The sequence below is a fragment of the Terrapene carolina genome, unplaced genomic scaffold (assembly GCF_002925995.2).
Source record: "Terrapene carolina triunguis isolate 2854851 unplaced genomic scaffold, T_m_triunguis-2.0 Scaffold22, whole genome shotgun sequence".
Taxonomy (NCBI): Eukaryota; Metazoa; Chordata; order Testudines; family Emydidae; genus Terrapene; species Terrapene triunguis.
The window spans coordinates 16,393,944-16,409,709 of NW_020664373.1; the positions used below are offsets into that span (position 1 = coordinate 16,393,944).

At 43.8% G+C, this 15,766-nt stretch overlaps 1 protein-coding gene across 1 annotated transcript in view; it reads left to right on the forward strand.

Annotated features, from left to right (window-relative positions):
• Positions 1–11,665: 11,665 nt before the first annotated feature.
• Positions 11,666–15,766, forward strand: part of LOC112118062 (DNA polymerase alpha catalytic subunit) — a 349,709-nt gene continuing 345,608 nt past the window's right edge. Inside the window, exon 1 of the mRNA XM_026648867.1 lies at positions 11,666–11,744. Within this exon, the coding sequence (XP_026504652.1) occupies positions 11,717–11,744 (28 nt within the window). The 5' untranslated portion in view covers positions 11,666–11,716. The remainder of the gene's footprint in view (positions 11,745–15,766) is intronic.

Sequence of the window (15,766 nt, forward strand, 5' to 3'; positions counted from 1 at the left end):
GCTTCTGAGTCATATCTGCTGACTTTAGTGACAAAAATAAGATTGTTATGGCTTTTTACTCCTGTTAGCTCTGTACAGCTACCACAGCTAGGAGAGTGAGTTGGGTTCTATTCCTTCTTTTGCATCAACAACAGGGCCATTGGTCAATTTCCAGTCATTTGCACCAGTACAATCCCACTGGACTCAGTGCATGTGACAAAACATGTGTGTATATAAAGTTTGCTTATTTTCCAGTGTTCCCATTTATCTGAAAACATATTTTTAAATGCATAGTTGAACTAGGTATGGTCAGAAGGCACAAAGCCTGTAAGATTTAATTTACTTCTAATTACATAATTTAAATGTATAGACATCTACATTTTGTACAAATAACTTTATCACAAGGTGAATTATCACAAAATCATAAACTCCTGAAAACGGGGGCTTTTAATAGTGGCCCTGATACACATTTTGCAGAAGTTACATGAAGAACTTTGCTAGGGTAGGGGGTCCTGCACTCTGGTTTTCGTAAGCCAAACTCATTGCACACACCAGGGGCTCTTCACTTCCTCTCCACTCCCACCCACCCTGTAAACACACAAGCTCTCATGTGCCATTTTCCCATTCCCCTATATTTAAGTGACTCAGTGCTACCCCCCACCCCTTCCCGCAGGCCAAAAGTTCTGTGTGCCCCCTATTCCCCTTTCCCCCCATACCAGGGGCTCTGTGTTCCCCCACTCTTCCCTTTCTCCCTCATATCCCACTTTCTCCAATGTACCAGGTCCACCAGTCTCTCCCTGCCAGGGGTTCTGTGTGTGACCGCATTTCCCACTTTCCTCCATATCCCCCATTACCTCTTTCCCCCACACCAAGGTTTCCCAATCTGCCCCTGCCAGTGGTTGTGTGTGCCGCCCATTACTTCTTCTCCCATATGAGGGTTCCTCATTCTTCCATCCCCAATGGCTGTGTGTGCACGTCCTTCCACTCAGATCAGGATTCCCCAATCTCCCCCTCATCATGCCAAGAGCTCTGTGTGCCCCCATTTCCTCTACTGCAGAGTCCCCCATTCTACCAATGCCAAGGGATCTGCGTGCATCCCCATTTCCCTTTTCTCCCTACCACGGTCCCAAACTCACCAGCCAGGGTGTGTGTGTGCGCGCCCTACTCCTCTCTCCTGCCATACCAGGATCCCATATTCTCCCTCCCCCATGCTATGGCCTCTCTATGTATCCCTATTTCCCCCCCCCCCATTTCCCGCTTCCCCCCAAGGATATTGGGCTTTATATGCACTGCTTTTGTAAACTAATTTGGAACAAAATTCCAGTTGATGAGCAATGATAGTGGATTTCCTCCCAAGAGGATAACAGTTTGTATCTTACACTTGCACTTCTGTTAGATACATAAATAGCTGACCAATTAGTGTTAAGACCAAGTAGACCTACCATTTCTGTCATTAGCTGAGTGGCTGGCTTGATTCTCTTTGTTAATTTTAACAAGCCGGTTTTCACTTATCTGGTTGTCAAGGAAGGACAGATTGCCAACCAAACATTTCTGCAGTCAGATTCATCTGTTGAATGCACAGGATGAGACTATGAAGCATTTTGATGAACTCAGCTAGCTGTTAATAGGCCATTTCCTCCATAGAACCAAAGACTAGGGTACAAATTATACACACATGTACAACTGCCCCTTTGGCTTCAGAATTTGGCCCCAAGTTAATACTAGAGCTGCACACCAGAAATTTACAACACAGCATTTCAACATTTCCAAAAGTGGAGGCCTTAAGAAGAGTTAAATTAGAGCCTTTATCTCCCTATTGGGTTTGAAGAACAACAATTTCTTCTTCGTGTCCAAATTCTATTGCTTATTCCTCCTCAACATTGCTAAGATCCATCCTTTTCTCTGTATCCCTTCAGTGAAAGCTCACATCCAGACCCTCATTATGTCTTCTTTTTATTAATATTACCTCCTCTTCTCTGGCTTCCCTGTCATGCACATCAGCTCCTTCAAATCTACACAAAATGCTATTGCTAAGATTGGCTTCCTTGTCCATATTATTGATCATTTTCTCCCTGACCCATTTTCAGACTGTTTTGCTTCATTCTCCTCCTCCACTGTCTCAAGTTCAAGCTTCTTGAGTCTATCTTCAAAGCTCTGCCCCTCTACAACTTGTCCCTCCCTACTTATGCACCCGGCCCTGTTCAGAAATCACCCCCAAACACCAATTGCTCCACTAATGATGCTAGCCTTTGGTTGGCCATTTCTCAGATTTTCATACAAATGTCTCCATACCTCCTCCTAACCACCCCAGATGTGTGGAACACACTTTCTGGGTGCATCTGAAAGGATCCTATCCCTGCTGCATTCAAGTTCCCCTCCTGAAGGGCCATCTTTGCTGTGATGCTCACATAAAACTTGCTTACTTACTGTTATAAACTTGTGAAATAACCTGGGAAGGGAATAGATACATTTCTTATTTAAAAAACATGTGGTGTGTGTGTGTGTGAAATCACAGATGAGATGGGCAGGCCATGTCACCAGAATGTCAGTTGAGTGACTGTCAGAGAAGATCTTTTGTGGCATGCTAAAGGAGGGAAAGCACTTTCAGAGAGGCCAGAGGAAACCTTTCAAAGACTCCCTCAAATTATCCTGGAGGCATTTCAACATTGACACAGTTTTGGGAATATCTCACTCATGATCGTTCTACCTAGTGAAGTCTCATCCATATTGGAGCTACAGTCTATGAGCAGAGGAGAAATACTGAGGCAGAGCAGAAGTGCCAGCAGCTTGAATCTCACAGCAGCAGCATGTCTGCTATTAATCAAGTAACCCATAGTGGCATCTCTTATTCAGTGTGCCACAGACAATTCAAAGCTCAAATTGGTCTGATCACCCACTCAGGTGTTCAAAAAACCAAATCAACAAAACCAAATTAATCAGTGATGTCATGGTCATCTTTGAACTCAAAGGATCAACAACTGTACTCATAAAATCTAAATAGCATAGCCTATTAAGGTTGCCTGACACTTCCTATTATAAGACCCTGTTTTCAGTTGCTTATAATTTTTCCAATCTTTAACCATTTGGGCTGAAATTTCCAAAGTCTGGTGTCTGCATCAGGCGCAGTATTTTTGAAAAAATTCAGCTAAAATCATTTAGCAGTTTCCAAGAACAAGGCTAGGATCTAATATGTTGGTTTACCCATGTTAAATAATTCTGGAGACCTTTTCTTTGAAATGCTCTAGGACCCCCCCCTGCTTTGGAGCAAAGACTGAAAATTTGTGTCAGGGAGGTCTCTTTTGCCATCCTCATGAAAATCCACCCAAATCTGGGCAACTTATAAACCTTTGAAAAGTCACTATTTATACATGCTCAGTAGAGACTTTTTAGGTTTTAGCTGCTAAAATCTCTTAACAGTTCCCTCTTAATGAGTATGCTTGAGAGTTTCATAGCTCCTAGTGCTGATTGGACTGTGTGTGTGTCATTCCCAAAAAGCTGCTCTGATCTGGGGTAGGGCCGGGCACTGGAATTGAGAAGAGACAAGAATGGGACAGGGATGGGTTTTAGGGGATGGGGCAGAAGGAGTCAAGCTTGGGGGAACCTGGGCAGAAGAGTCTGTGCCCACTTCAGCACAGAGCCTGGAATGGAATCCAAGATTCCTGAGTCTCAGCATGTATCTGCTATCTGAATATATTTGTGAAAACTACTAGCTAAATGTGTTCCTCTTCCCTTTCTAGTGGTGGTCCACATAGCAGATGACAACCTACTATTGCTATCAGTTACTCCTGTAGCTCATGTGTCAAAGGTCTTTGTGGTGGATATAAATGTTCTAACCCAGCTGAAGAACCAGATAGCGTCAATATGATGGCATGAAAGGTTTTTTTTCTCAGCTTACAGTTTTAATAAACCACAAAATTACACACAAAAGCTATGCTAAAAGGACATTTATTAAGGTTGCAAAGTCAAGCACCCAAAAAGTTAGGAAATGCCAGAATTAAGGCTGCCTGTACAACCTTAACTTGGCTCCCCTGTGAGTATGTATTATGATGGTTTTTAATTATATGATCAATACTATGTTATGTATGGAACTAGACTATGTTTCCACAAGACTTTGCCTCAATCAGTGAACAGAAAGGCCTGAGCTTCTCAACTTTGTGTAGACAAGGCCAAAGGTAGAGCGCAAGAGACTGTCTATTTCTACTATATAGTGGTGCTGTGGGAGATGGGAAGGAACATAGTACAATTTCCAGCTCACAAATACTAAATGTAAGACAAAATTTTAGTCTAATATACATTCCTATCCAACACTATGCTTTAAGTATGCAAGCAACATTATAACCTTCTACACTGATGAGATATTATTTTAATAAAGCTTTGCTGGCCTCATCCAAGCATACTGACAGTAACTTCATGAAAGTTCCAGGACTATTTTTATAGTTTATTTTTTGCATTTTACTCAGGGCAGGTCTTCACTACAGGGGGGGGTCGATTTAAGATACGCAAATTCAGCTACGCAAATAGCGTAGCTGAATTCGACGTATCGCAGTCGACTTACCCTGCTGTAGGGACGGTGGCAAAATCGACCTCTGCGGCTTCCCGTCGACGGCGCTTACTCCCACCTCCGCTGGTGGAGTAAGAGCGTCGATTCGGGGATCGATTGTCGCATCCCGACGGGACGCGATAAATCGATCCCTGAGAGGTCGATTTCTACCCGCTGATTCAGGCGGGTAGTGTAGACCTAGCCTCAGAATGGACAATGAAACTAGACAATTTTCACTTCCTGGCTCTCATGTACAAACACAGTGTTGGTATTCTTGTGGATTTCACATCTGTATTTGAAGTGAGCTAATATGGGCTGGTATGCCGCACTGGTACATCCCACCTTTGGACAAATCAAAGGAGTTATGCCCTAAAATTTGCAGAAATGGTCTTCTCTAAACATCAAGAGAGGGCATGGGGAACCTGAGAATAGAATAAAAAACAAAACAAACATGGTCCGAGACACTACCCTGGAGCATAGCCACATTGGGAAGACAGTTTCACAAAGAAAAGGCTGCAGCAAGAGGCTGATACAATGTAGATAAAGCAAACCATGATCCTGATGGGAAGGGAGGAGGACAGATGTATGAAGGGGTTTGCAAGCCTAGCTAAAGTGTGAAGGTTGGGGAGGTTATAAATAAGGTTTGGCAAGCAGAGGGAAAGGTGGAGTGGGATTCATCATTTTCTTTTTCCAATTTTAGCATGGGGAGAATTTTTGAATAAATAAAATAATAATCTATTGTCATTAGGCCAAATGTTGTTAAAAAAATACCAATATCTCTATGTATGAACTAGAAAGTTCAAGTGACTGTAGACAAGAATGAAATTTGGCTTGTGTAGTTTCACTGTCCAAACTGATTGAAATGCAAAAGAGTAACCAAATAGAATGGTGAAAGCAACTCAGTGTTTAATAAATTAGACCCTGATTCTACAATAAGAATCTAATGGCAAGACTGGAGCCTTAGTGTGTTTAGTAGTAAGCTACTAATTATTTGAAATGTTGTTATTTGAAACTATATGTTTTCTCATGATGATCTCCTTTTATCTACTGAAAAAACTTGAATTAGTGAACACACCAGATACTGAGCTAGCTCAGAACTCGCATCTATTTCTAGTTCACCAGTGGGTGTGTATTTGATCTTCAGCCAGGGCTTGGATTGTAACAGCCTCTCTGCAATAATGTGCTGCTTATATATTCATTGTTCATTTTTGTGAAACTGTAGCGTGAGAGTGCTGAAAGTGGTTAAAACAGAGACTTTCATGCTGTGGCAATAACTACATGCTTTGAAAGCCATTGGCACCAGAATTAATTGTTAGACATTATAATAATGTAAAGGTTCATTCTCAGTGAGTTTGCTCTGGCTTGTCTTCCCTATTTAATTTATATTATAATATTTTGTACTTTTCTTCTCGATTTGGATGGGAATAGGGTTTTAAATAGGCAGGTGGCCAGATTCTGATATCTGTTACAGCAGAGGTTTTCAAACTATGGGGCATGCCCCGTGAGGGGGGCACAGCGCAACGTTCCGGGGGGCTCAGGGAGGGAGCACAACCTCCACCCCCTGACTCACAGTGGGCCACCCAGCCTCTGGGTCAGTATCAGTGCCCAGTGCTGGCTCTGACCCCAGAGACCATCACACTCACCTTCCGCCACCCTAAAAACCTGAGGGGGGAGGCGTAGGTATTGGGGAGTATAACCAAACATTGCAACTCAAAGGGGTGGGGAGCTTAGCTCAAAAAGTTTGAAAACTGCTATTTTATAGTGATGTAAATCCAGTGTCACTCCATTAACGTCAATGGAGTTATTTGGATTTAGTTTAATGTCACTGCAGTAAGAATTTGGCCTGCCTATGGGTTTTAAAAAGTGTTCTCATCAGGCTCAGTCCATGCACTTACTCTTCTTTGACTCTTTCAGTGTCACTAATGCAGTCAGGCCATAAAAAAAAAAAAGCTGTGTCTGCCACCGTGCCATCTTGAACTTTACCTTCCAGCTTGATAGCCTACTGCGTTAGGAACAGTTTGAATCTGATGGCTTTAAGGCTTCATGTCTGCACTTCAATTTCCATTTCTCTTCAGCCTGACCCTAACAGGTGATTTAAAGTGGTGTATGAAGACAGTGTCTAACAGACAGAAGACCCATTAAAAAGTCAGATTGCTGCAGTTTAAATATAGATGTTTAACCAGAATATTACACAAACATAAATGAAAAAATACATGCTTCTTTTTGGTGATTCAATCAGTTAACTATACTTGAAGAATAACATATTTTGGAAACAAACATAACACCTAAGTAGGTGGCACATATGCGGGGGGAAACCTTTCTCATCAGGATCCTTATCTGAAACCTGTTGTTTCATCTATTCTCATTTTAAAGGTATATTCTTCTAAAAATTCCTTGAAGTGTTTCATTTTTAAGGGTTACATTAGTTTAAATAAGTCGCGTTGCAATGTGGTATAAATAGCACAGTTTGATAAGTCATTCTTGGAATAGTTACAAAGAGCCAAATTCATCCCCGTTATAAACCCTGATGATAATAGAGTTACAGCAAGACTGAATTCAGACCAATACATAGAAGAAATAAAAGAATTACTGAACTATATGCACTCCGAATGTGTGTACATGTGCATATATACATATGCACTGAAAGATATATGGTATATAAAAGTGATAAAATAATGGTTAGACATTTCTAAACAAAGTATGGCAGTGAAATTTGCTAACACTGCTATAATTTATGACCTGCCTGCATTCTATTAATATTTTACTCCTGCATTTTCAAGAGATTCTAACATTTACAAGTATAAACTTGGTGTACAATGCCTCAACCAGGAAGTATTATTTTAACTATTTATCTTACAATAATACTGTACTTTATTAAGATCAAGTACATACTACAACAACTAGACATAAAGATGAGCTGATGAAAAAAATCTCTTATTAATTATTGTATTTGCTTTTCTTAAGGCTGCAATGATAATTCCTAATTTGTTCTATTCATAATCTGTATGTTTGTTATAGTTTGCAGAAAAAACATGAAAAAAATCTAAATCACCTTTCGTTGAAATTTGGATGCATAGGTATCCTGAGTTTCCTCCTCTGTCCTGCGTTTTTGGCAGCCTACCATCTTCCTTAACTTGCTTCTCTCACACTTCTCTTTGCAGCTTTCACACTTTCCTTGACCGAACCTTGAGTTACTTTGAGCACAAAAATTGAAATTCCCACTTCTTGTATTTAAAACAAAGATCATGCCAAATTGTTCAAGAGAGGTTAAAGATCAGCTTCAACTAATCTGCTGTGATAAGGCCATTTAGCATATGAAGACCCAAATCTGACTAGCTGTTTTTCTTTTCTGCAGCCCACAGTCCCTTTTTCTGCAGCACTTGTTATGCTCTGGGAAACAAACTCATTGCTGTTGTGTCAGAGCTGAATGTCAGAACTGGCCAGGCATTAGTGAAAAGGACATTGTTTAATCTGCACTGTCCCACAGTGGAGCTTTGGCAACAATTTGTTTGATAAATTAACTGTGTCATTGTGTACTGGCTCAAATGCTGGTACTGCCTGAATGACAGATGTTCTTCTGGTTGTACAACAGATGACAAAGAGACAGAATGGATTTACTTTGCTTAAATTAAAAAAAAAATGTGACCAGTTCAAAATTCCAAAGTATTTTACAAAGACACTGAATGAACACAAACTGTTGAAATGGTTTACATATTTTATGCTGAATTGATCTGAGGGCAGAATTTATGGGAGGAGGCTGAGAGATGGGTAAAACTGATGTCGGGGTTGAACTGATGAGGGGCCTGGAGGTACAGAACTGATGTGAAGGGATAGCTGAGATATGGGCAGAACTGGTGTGACATGCTAATGTGGTATGCAGTGTTGCTGTAGCCATGTTGGCCCCAGGATATTAAAGAGACAAGGTGGGTGAGGTAATATCTTTTATTGCACCAACTTCTTCTGGTAAGAGAGAAAAGCTTTTGATCTTACACAGAGCTCTTCTTCCTGAAGCTCAAAAGCTTTTCTCTCTTACCAGAAGAAGTTGGTCTAATAAAAGATATTACCTCACCCACCTTGTCATGCTAATGTGGGGGCAGATTTAACATGGGGACTGGATGGGAACAGAACTGGTTTGGGGGTTGGCAGTAGGGTTGCCAACCCTCCAGGATTGGCCTGGAGTCTGCAGGAATTAAAGATTGTCATGTGATGAAATCTCCAGGAATATGTCCCACCAAAACTGGCAACTCTAGTTGGCAGATGTAGGAGTGAGAGCTCCTGCAGTAAGAGCTACAATCCCCTTACTCAATAAATTTCAGAGAGTTGGCATCAATAATTGTCATACACACACTGAGGCCAGACAGAGGCAGTTCAAAAATCGAAAAGACCAAAAAAACACAATTTAATCTTCTCTCTCACACACGTGTGCGCGCACACACAGAGACCCCCAACATGATTTTTTTGGGATTTGACTCATGAATTTTGAACCTTTGGGATTGGCAATACTGGACTAATTTCTTTTAATGTCTACTTTGCTTGTTGTCCACTTTTCCTCAATGATATGATCTTGTGCTGTACACACATTAAAGAGGCAATGGATACACTGGGGAAAATATGCACAAATCCAAGTGGAACAGGGTTATTTATAGGTAGCTCAAGAATTTGTTTTACTGTCTTCAATGTTCCTTCATGCTCTAAGAATCCATATGACAAGGAGAGCCAACGACGTTCTGATAATGGTAGGTAAAATGCTCGTAAACAGGTAAGAAACTAGGATTAAAAACTAGCATTCCTTCTTTCCTCACAGCACAGGTTCACTAATCTACATAAAGGAATGTCCAATCCACTTGTAGACAAGTAAAATAGTTGTCATCAGTCTGTTTTAGAACATAAAGAGTAGCTCTTTTAGATTTTGGAGGATAAACCATATTGTCCTTCTTACCATTTCTGTAAGGATCTAGCACCAGCAGGGAAACAAGTAGATGATGGTGCACATCCTACTCACTCAGATGCTGAAAAGACGAAGGGCTATAAGCAGTCTGTGCATTTAGGAATTCTCACACCATTTCTGGAGTTACCGCATTTCTCCCTTTGTGAGCAGCATGTACATCTCAAATGAACGCAATCTGTATACAAACGAGGGATTGAGTAATATGGATTGTGATTGGTCAGCACTGTTGGTAAACTGCCATTCTGAAGAAAAGTCAAAGGTCACATCCCAGTAGAAAATGCTGACCACAAAGCTTCACTAGGGCCCTAAATATCACTTTGTTACAGGGAAATCCCACCAATTGAAACATAGTAAAAGTTTAGTAAAATCTCAACTGAGGCTTTTAAAAAACATTTCAAATAATTTTTATTTTTGTGTAATTTCAGGTTAAATATATGATTTTCCAGACCCCAGCTTTGCTCCTGGATTGAAGCTGGGGCACTGCTCTGATGCATGTGACTGAAGACATCTGCATAGCAATAGGAGTGTAACAAGCAAAGTTGAGGTATGCTCCCCCAGTTGTGGACAGGGAGAAAGGAGACAAGGCTCTTTGCCTTGTCCCCCAGCTGCTTGGTCAATTTAGAAATCTGGTGCTAAGCAGCAGGAGGAAATGTCTTTCCCTGAATGAGCCCTCTGCCAAGAGTCAGCATCTTCCACTGCTGGCAAGATTGATGCAAAAGGCCAGTACTCTGCTCTGCTTTGTGACTTAGCTCCAGGTAGTCCTCCTTACCTCTACTCCCACAGTGTTCGGTTTAGCCATTGAAATGATGAAGTTATACAAGCCACAGTTTCTGCTGATTAGGAATCCTGCAGCTTCTTTTGATTTCAAGGCAGAAGTGCAAGTTGGGTTTACGCTCCAGTACGCAGTACCGGCAAGAGATTTTTAGCGGGTATGGGGTACCGGAAAGACTTGGGGAGGCTAGGCCCCCCTGCCCTCTGGAGTGGGGGTGGAGCAGCACTGCGGCTTGGGAAGGCATACATTCTTTATATGGGTTTAACAGCACAATACACATGCTAACAAACTTAAACAAAGCCTTTGTTTAAGTTTGTTAGCATGTGTATTGTGCTGTTACTCAGGCGTCCTCAAGAGGGAAGGGGTGGGGGGGATGGAAGGTGTTTAGACAGTGTTTTTGATTCCTGCTCCAACCTCCGGACTATGAACATATACTGATGCAAGCATTCTAACCAAGGGACAGAGGACTTTAAGGTAATCTGGAGCATTCATATTTCCTTGATTCTTTGCAGATGGACTTATGAGTTGTATAAGGTACAAAGACTGTTCTAGCCTCATTGATTGCTGATTTTTCTCTTGCAATGGACAAAGATCAGATGTCTGCTCTCAGAAACCTAGGAGGGGAAGTTAACATAGTGGGTTAAATTCATCCTTGGTGTAACTCCACTGATTTTAATTGGCTTACACCACCAGGGCCTGCTTTCAAATGGCTCAACCTCTTCTGTCAGGTCTGTTCCTATGGACAAATGCCGTGGCTGAAGCCTTCATTTTCTATCCATACACCGAGCAAGCAAGCTGTGAAGTGTTAGTTTTACTATGTACACGCGTTTATTATTTTAGCACCTAGGAGCCCTACCCAGGGGCCAGCAGGGCACATGCCCCGCACTGGGCTAGGTGCAGGCTGCAGCGATAGCAATGCTGGTGTCTAGCCACCCCTAGCGTGGGCCGAAATGGCTCTTTTCTGCAGCCTCCAGCATGAGTTTATAAATTGCAAATTATTTCCCCGGAGCCAGGACGAGGAAAAAGCCCCATAGCCGTGTCCTTTCATTCCCTTCCCCGGACACAAAAGGCCTCACCCTACTCCCCTGGAACTCAGTGGCGACCGACCGCCCCCCAAGAGCGCCTGTCCATAAATAGCCACCCTCTCTCCGCTGTCGGGAAGCGTCGTAGCTTGCAGTCAGGGGGCAGCAGCCACCCACCTCGCCCCATCAGGCACCCGCCCGCCCGCGCTTCTCTCCTCCAGAGCCGGAGTCGCAAACACAGAGATTACTCGCAACACCCAGTGCGCCCGCGCGCAGCTCCGACTCCTCCCCTCGACCTGCACAAGAGGGTGGAACGGGGCGAAGGGGCGGGCTGCAGAAAGACGGGACTCGCCGCGGCTTTTGATTGGCTGGCCGTCCGGCCGGGGCGCCTGGGTCGCCTCTCTCGCGCCACTTTCGGGCGCGTTGGCGCGAGCGGAGCGAGCGTGGTCGGGGCCATGGCGGAGAGCGAGAGCCGGCGCGGCGGTGAGAGGCGGGCGGGGCTGTGCGGCCGCTGCACGGGGCGTGGGGGGCTCGCGCAGCCCGGGGGCGGGTAGCGGCTGGACACGGATGCAGCGGTGGGGGGCAGGCTCTGCATGGGGGGCGGCGGGGGTGTTGTATTTGGGCTCCCCTTGAGCGTGTCTCCGATTTCCTGGGCGGGGGTGGTAGTGCTGCAGGATCTGGGCGGGGCAATTGGGAGTGGCCCCTTTTGGGGGGGGGGACACTTCATTGGTGTCCCCAAGATTCTCCTTGGAAGGTGACAGGGAGAGTGTGTTGAAATCGAGTCTGTCTTAAAAAAATGAGCACACCGGCGTGTTAAAAGAAGCTGGTGCTGACACTGGTCCCTGTGTCATCCTGCTGAATTTGTGGTTTTGCATCACTTGTTTTTTTTTTTTTTTTTTTTTTTTTGTTTTTTTTTTTTTCTGGCTTGGTTTTAGCTCATACATAGAGCTAAATGTCTGTACCTGAAATGCTGTCAAGTGCATCGAGTAAACACAGGGAAGCGAGAACTGTAACCCTTTTTAATTTAAAACCCCCTCGCTGTTTCATGAAAACATAGTGTAGATGACAATTATGCCTATCAGAAGTGTACTCTCCTTCTCCCTCCCATCCCACAAGATGTCATTGTTTTTAGGACAGTTTTCTATACTTGATAGGTTCTGACTTTCCTCATATCATCACTGTTTTGAGCCATAACATTACTGTTTTGAGCCCTGAATTTCTTCACCCTATAAATCTAGTAAAATCAAAATTGGGGTACAGAGAAATTGTATTCAGTTTGCTTAGAGTGAAAATACCTCAGTGCATGCAAACAAAGTTTAATTCTGTGTATTTGACATAATTTTTTTTAAACTGCTGTTGTGGCTTAACAATAACTAGAAACCGCTATTATTTATATTATAGCACTTAAGATCCCTAATCATAGACCAGGACCCGATTGTTCCAGGTGCAGTACAAACATGGAACAAAAAGATGGTCCCTGCCTCTAAAGAGTTTACAGTCTAGTATCCGATAAGGGATAACATGTGGATACAGACAAACTGGGGGTACCAAGAGACCGTGACAATATTGGTTAGCATGATAGGCAATGGGCTCAGCATAGTAGCAACCTAACCATTAACAAGTTTTTATTTTGGTAGGTATCACAGCAAAGGAGAGTTTTAAGAAGGATAATATGTTAGTTTTGCAAATGTTTATGGGTAGCTTCTCCTAAGCATGAGGAGCAGCATAGAAGGAAGCATGATGGCACTTGATCGAAAATTTAACAAGTGGGCAATGGAGGCTGGCATCATGGGTAGATTGGAGGCGGGAGTCGACATCTTGTTAGTGAAGGAAAGATGATAGGTAGGGTTGGGACAAATAACTTATGTTCGGTGCAATAGAGCAGTGGTCCCCAACGCGGTGCCTGCGGGCGCCATGGCGCCCGCCGGGGCATCTATGTGCACCTGCCTACTGATCGCCAGAAAAGCAGCTGCTGAAATGCCGCCGAGAAGCGGCACCGTCAAGAAACGGTGCCGCCGAAATGCCACTGATTTTCGGCTGCTTTTTGGCGGCGACGCTTCTTGGCATTGCTGATTCTCGGCCGCACTTCAGCAGCTGCTTGTCCGGTGGCCACGCTCCTCGGCGGCTAGTCGTCCGGCGCCTGCCACATGGAAAGATTGGGGACCACTGCAATGGAGAAAGAGGAGCCAGTGGATGGGGTGCAACAAGAGTGGTGACATGGGCAAAGCAGGCTAGGAAAATAATCTTTGCAGCGGCCGTCTGAATGGTTATAAGTAGGGCCCTACCAATTGACTGTCCATTTTGGTCAGTTTCGTGGTCATAGGGTTTTAAAAATAGTAAATTTCATGGTTTCAGATGTTTATAGCTGAAATTTCAGGGTGTTGTAACCATGAGGATCCCAACCCAAAAAAGTGTTGGGGTGGGGGGGGGGTCGCAAGGCTATTGTAGGGGGGTTGTGTGTTTGCCACCCTTACTTCTGTGCTGCTGCTGTCGGGAGCTGCCTTCAGAGCTGGAGAGCAATGGCCAAGCTTTGAAGCCAGCACTACCGCCAGCAGCAGCGCAGAAGTGAGGGTCGCAGAATATTGGGGGGTGGATTACCATACATTCTGGTTTTCCCAGCAGCTTCCCATCTGGGTTTGGGGGCTGACAGCCACCCTCACTTCTGCACTGCCTTCAGAACTCTGCTCCTAGCCAGCAGCTGTGGAGGATGCATTCCCTCCCCCCCCATCCAGTCCTGCAGCACTTCCCCACCCCTGCCAACGAAATCCAAGACCTGCTCAAAGGGAGCCCAAGTACAACACCCTCATATAGACCCTGCCCCCCCACAATTTTTGATGTCTGTGCTGCTCTCCTCATTCTGCAGCTTCACAGAGGCAGAGCAGCATTTTGATGCTGCTGCTCTGGCCATGCCCCCTCTGCTCCTGCTCATGGGCAGACAAATTATTCCAAAGCTGTAAAAACTTTTATCAATATAATAACAAATACTTCAGAGGCAACTGTCCAGCTATATTCACTGGACCAAAAAAGGGGGTGGGGGTCACATAGTAAAGATCCTACTCAGCATCTGACATTTTGACTCATAGCCATTCAGGTTGGGTAGAACTGTGAGAGATGCTGTGAATTTGGTAGGGCCCTCGATATAAGCAGGGCAAGATCTTGTAAAGAACTTTGTGAAAGTGTACCTCTGCGTCTGCATGAGCCCCATTACAGTTAGTGGGGGTCGACCTCTGTTGATTTTTGTGGGATCTGGACCTCAATGATAGAGCTTTGCAAACAGTAACTTACAATGTGCTACTTTATTATCTAACTATTTTGGTTTAGAACAGGTCTTTACATTTTAATCAGTCATGTTGGCTAAAAGAATAAATCTGTTAATCTGACATTAATATGGGGGCAGGTCTACATTAGAAGCACTGCACTGGTGCAGCTGCGTCGCTGTAGCGTGTCTGATGAAGATGCTCTATGCTGACAGGAGAGCACTCTCCCGTCAGCATAATCAGTCCACCTCCGCTAGAGGCGGAAGCTGTGTTGGTGGGACACCTATCTAGTGTCCGATCACCAGCCATTGGAGATATTTGCTACTAGCAGTCACAGATCGGCTACATGCAATTGTAGGCAGTATCATTATATCATCTCCTCCATAAATTTATCAAGCTCGGTTTTGAAGCTGGTTAGGTTTTTTGCCCCCACTGCTCCCCTTGGAAGGCTGTTCCAGAGCTTCACTCCTCTGCTGGTTAGAAATATTTGTCTAATTTCAAGTCTAAACTTGATGTCTAGTTTATATCCATTTGTTCTCGTGTCCACATTGGTGCTTAACTTAAATAACTCCTCTCCCTCCCTGGTACTTATCCCTCGGATTTATTTATAGAGCGTAATCGTATCTCCTCTCAGTCTTCTTTTGTCTGGCTAAACAAGCCAAACTCTTGGAGTCTCCTCTCCATAAGGTAGTTTTTCCTTATGGAGGAAAGTCATAAGGTAAGTTTTCCATTCCTCTGATCATCCTAGTAGTAGCCTGTCTCTGCACCTGTTCCAGTTTGAATTCATCTTTCTTAAACATGGAAGACTAGAATTGCACAGAGTATTTAAGGTGAGGTCTCACCAGTGTCTTGTATAATGGTATTAACACTTCCCTGTCTCTACTGAAAATACCTCACCTGATGCATTCTAGGACTGCTTGTCACTGAGAGACTAAATAAAAGCATAAAGAAGAAAGTTAGACGTCTAAAATAACCTTCCTTTCCAAATCATGGATAGTGACAATTGATGCACCTCTAAAGGAAGTTGGGAGGCAGCTTAACAATTGTCACCCTTCCTTTCCTGAGTCTACTGTAGGTGCATTATTACCACAATCTATTCTGCAGCTCAGCAGCTCCAACAATCCTTGATGTCTGGGCTACTTTCCTCACTCAGCAGCTTCACGGCACCGAATCATCATTTTGGCACCACTGCTTAGTTCGTGCCTCTTCTGCGCCCACTTGCGGCCAGATTCTCTGCCTCCGCAGCAG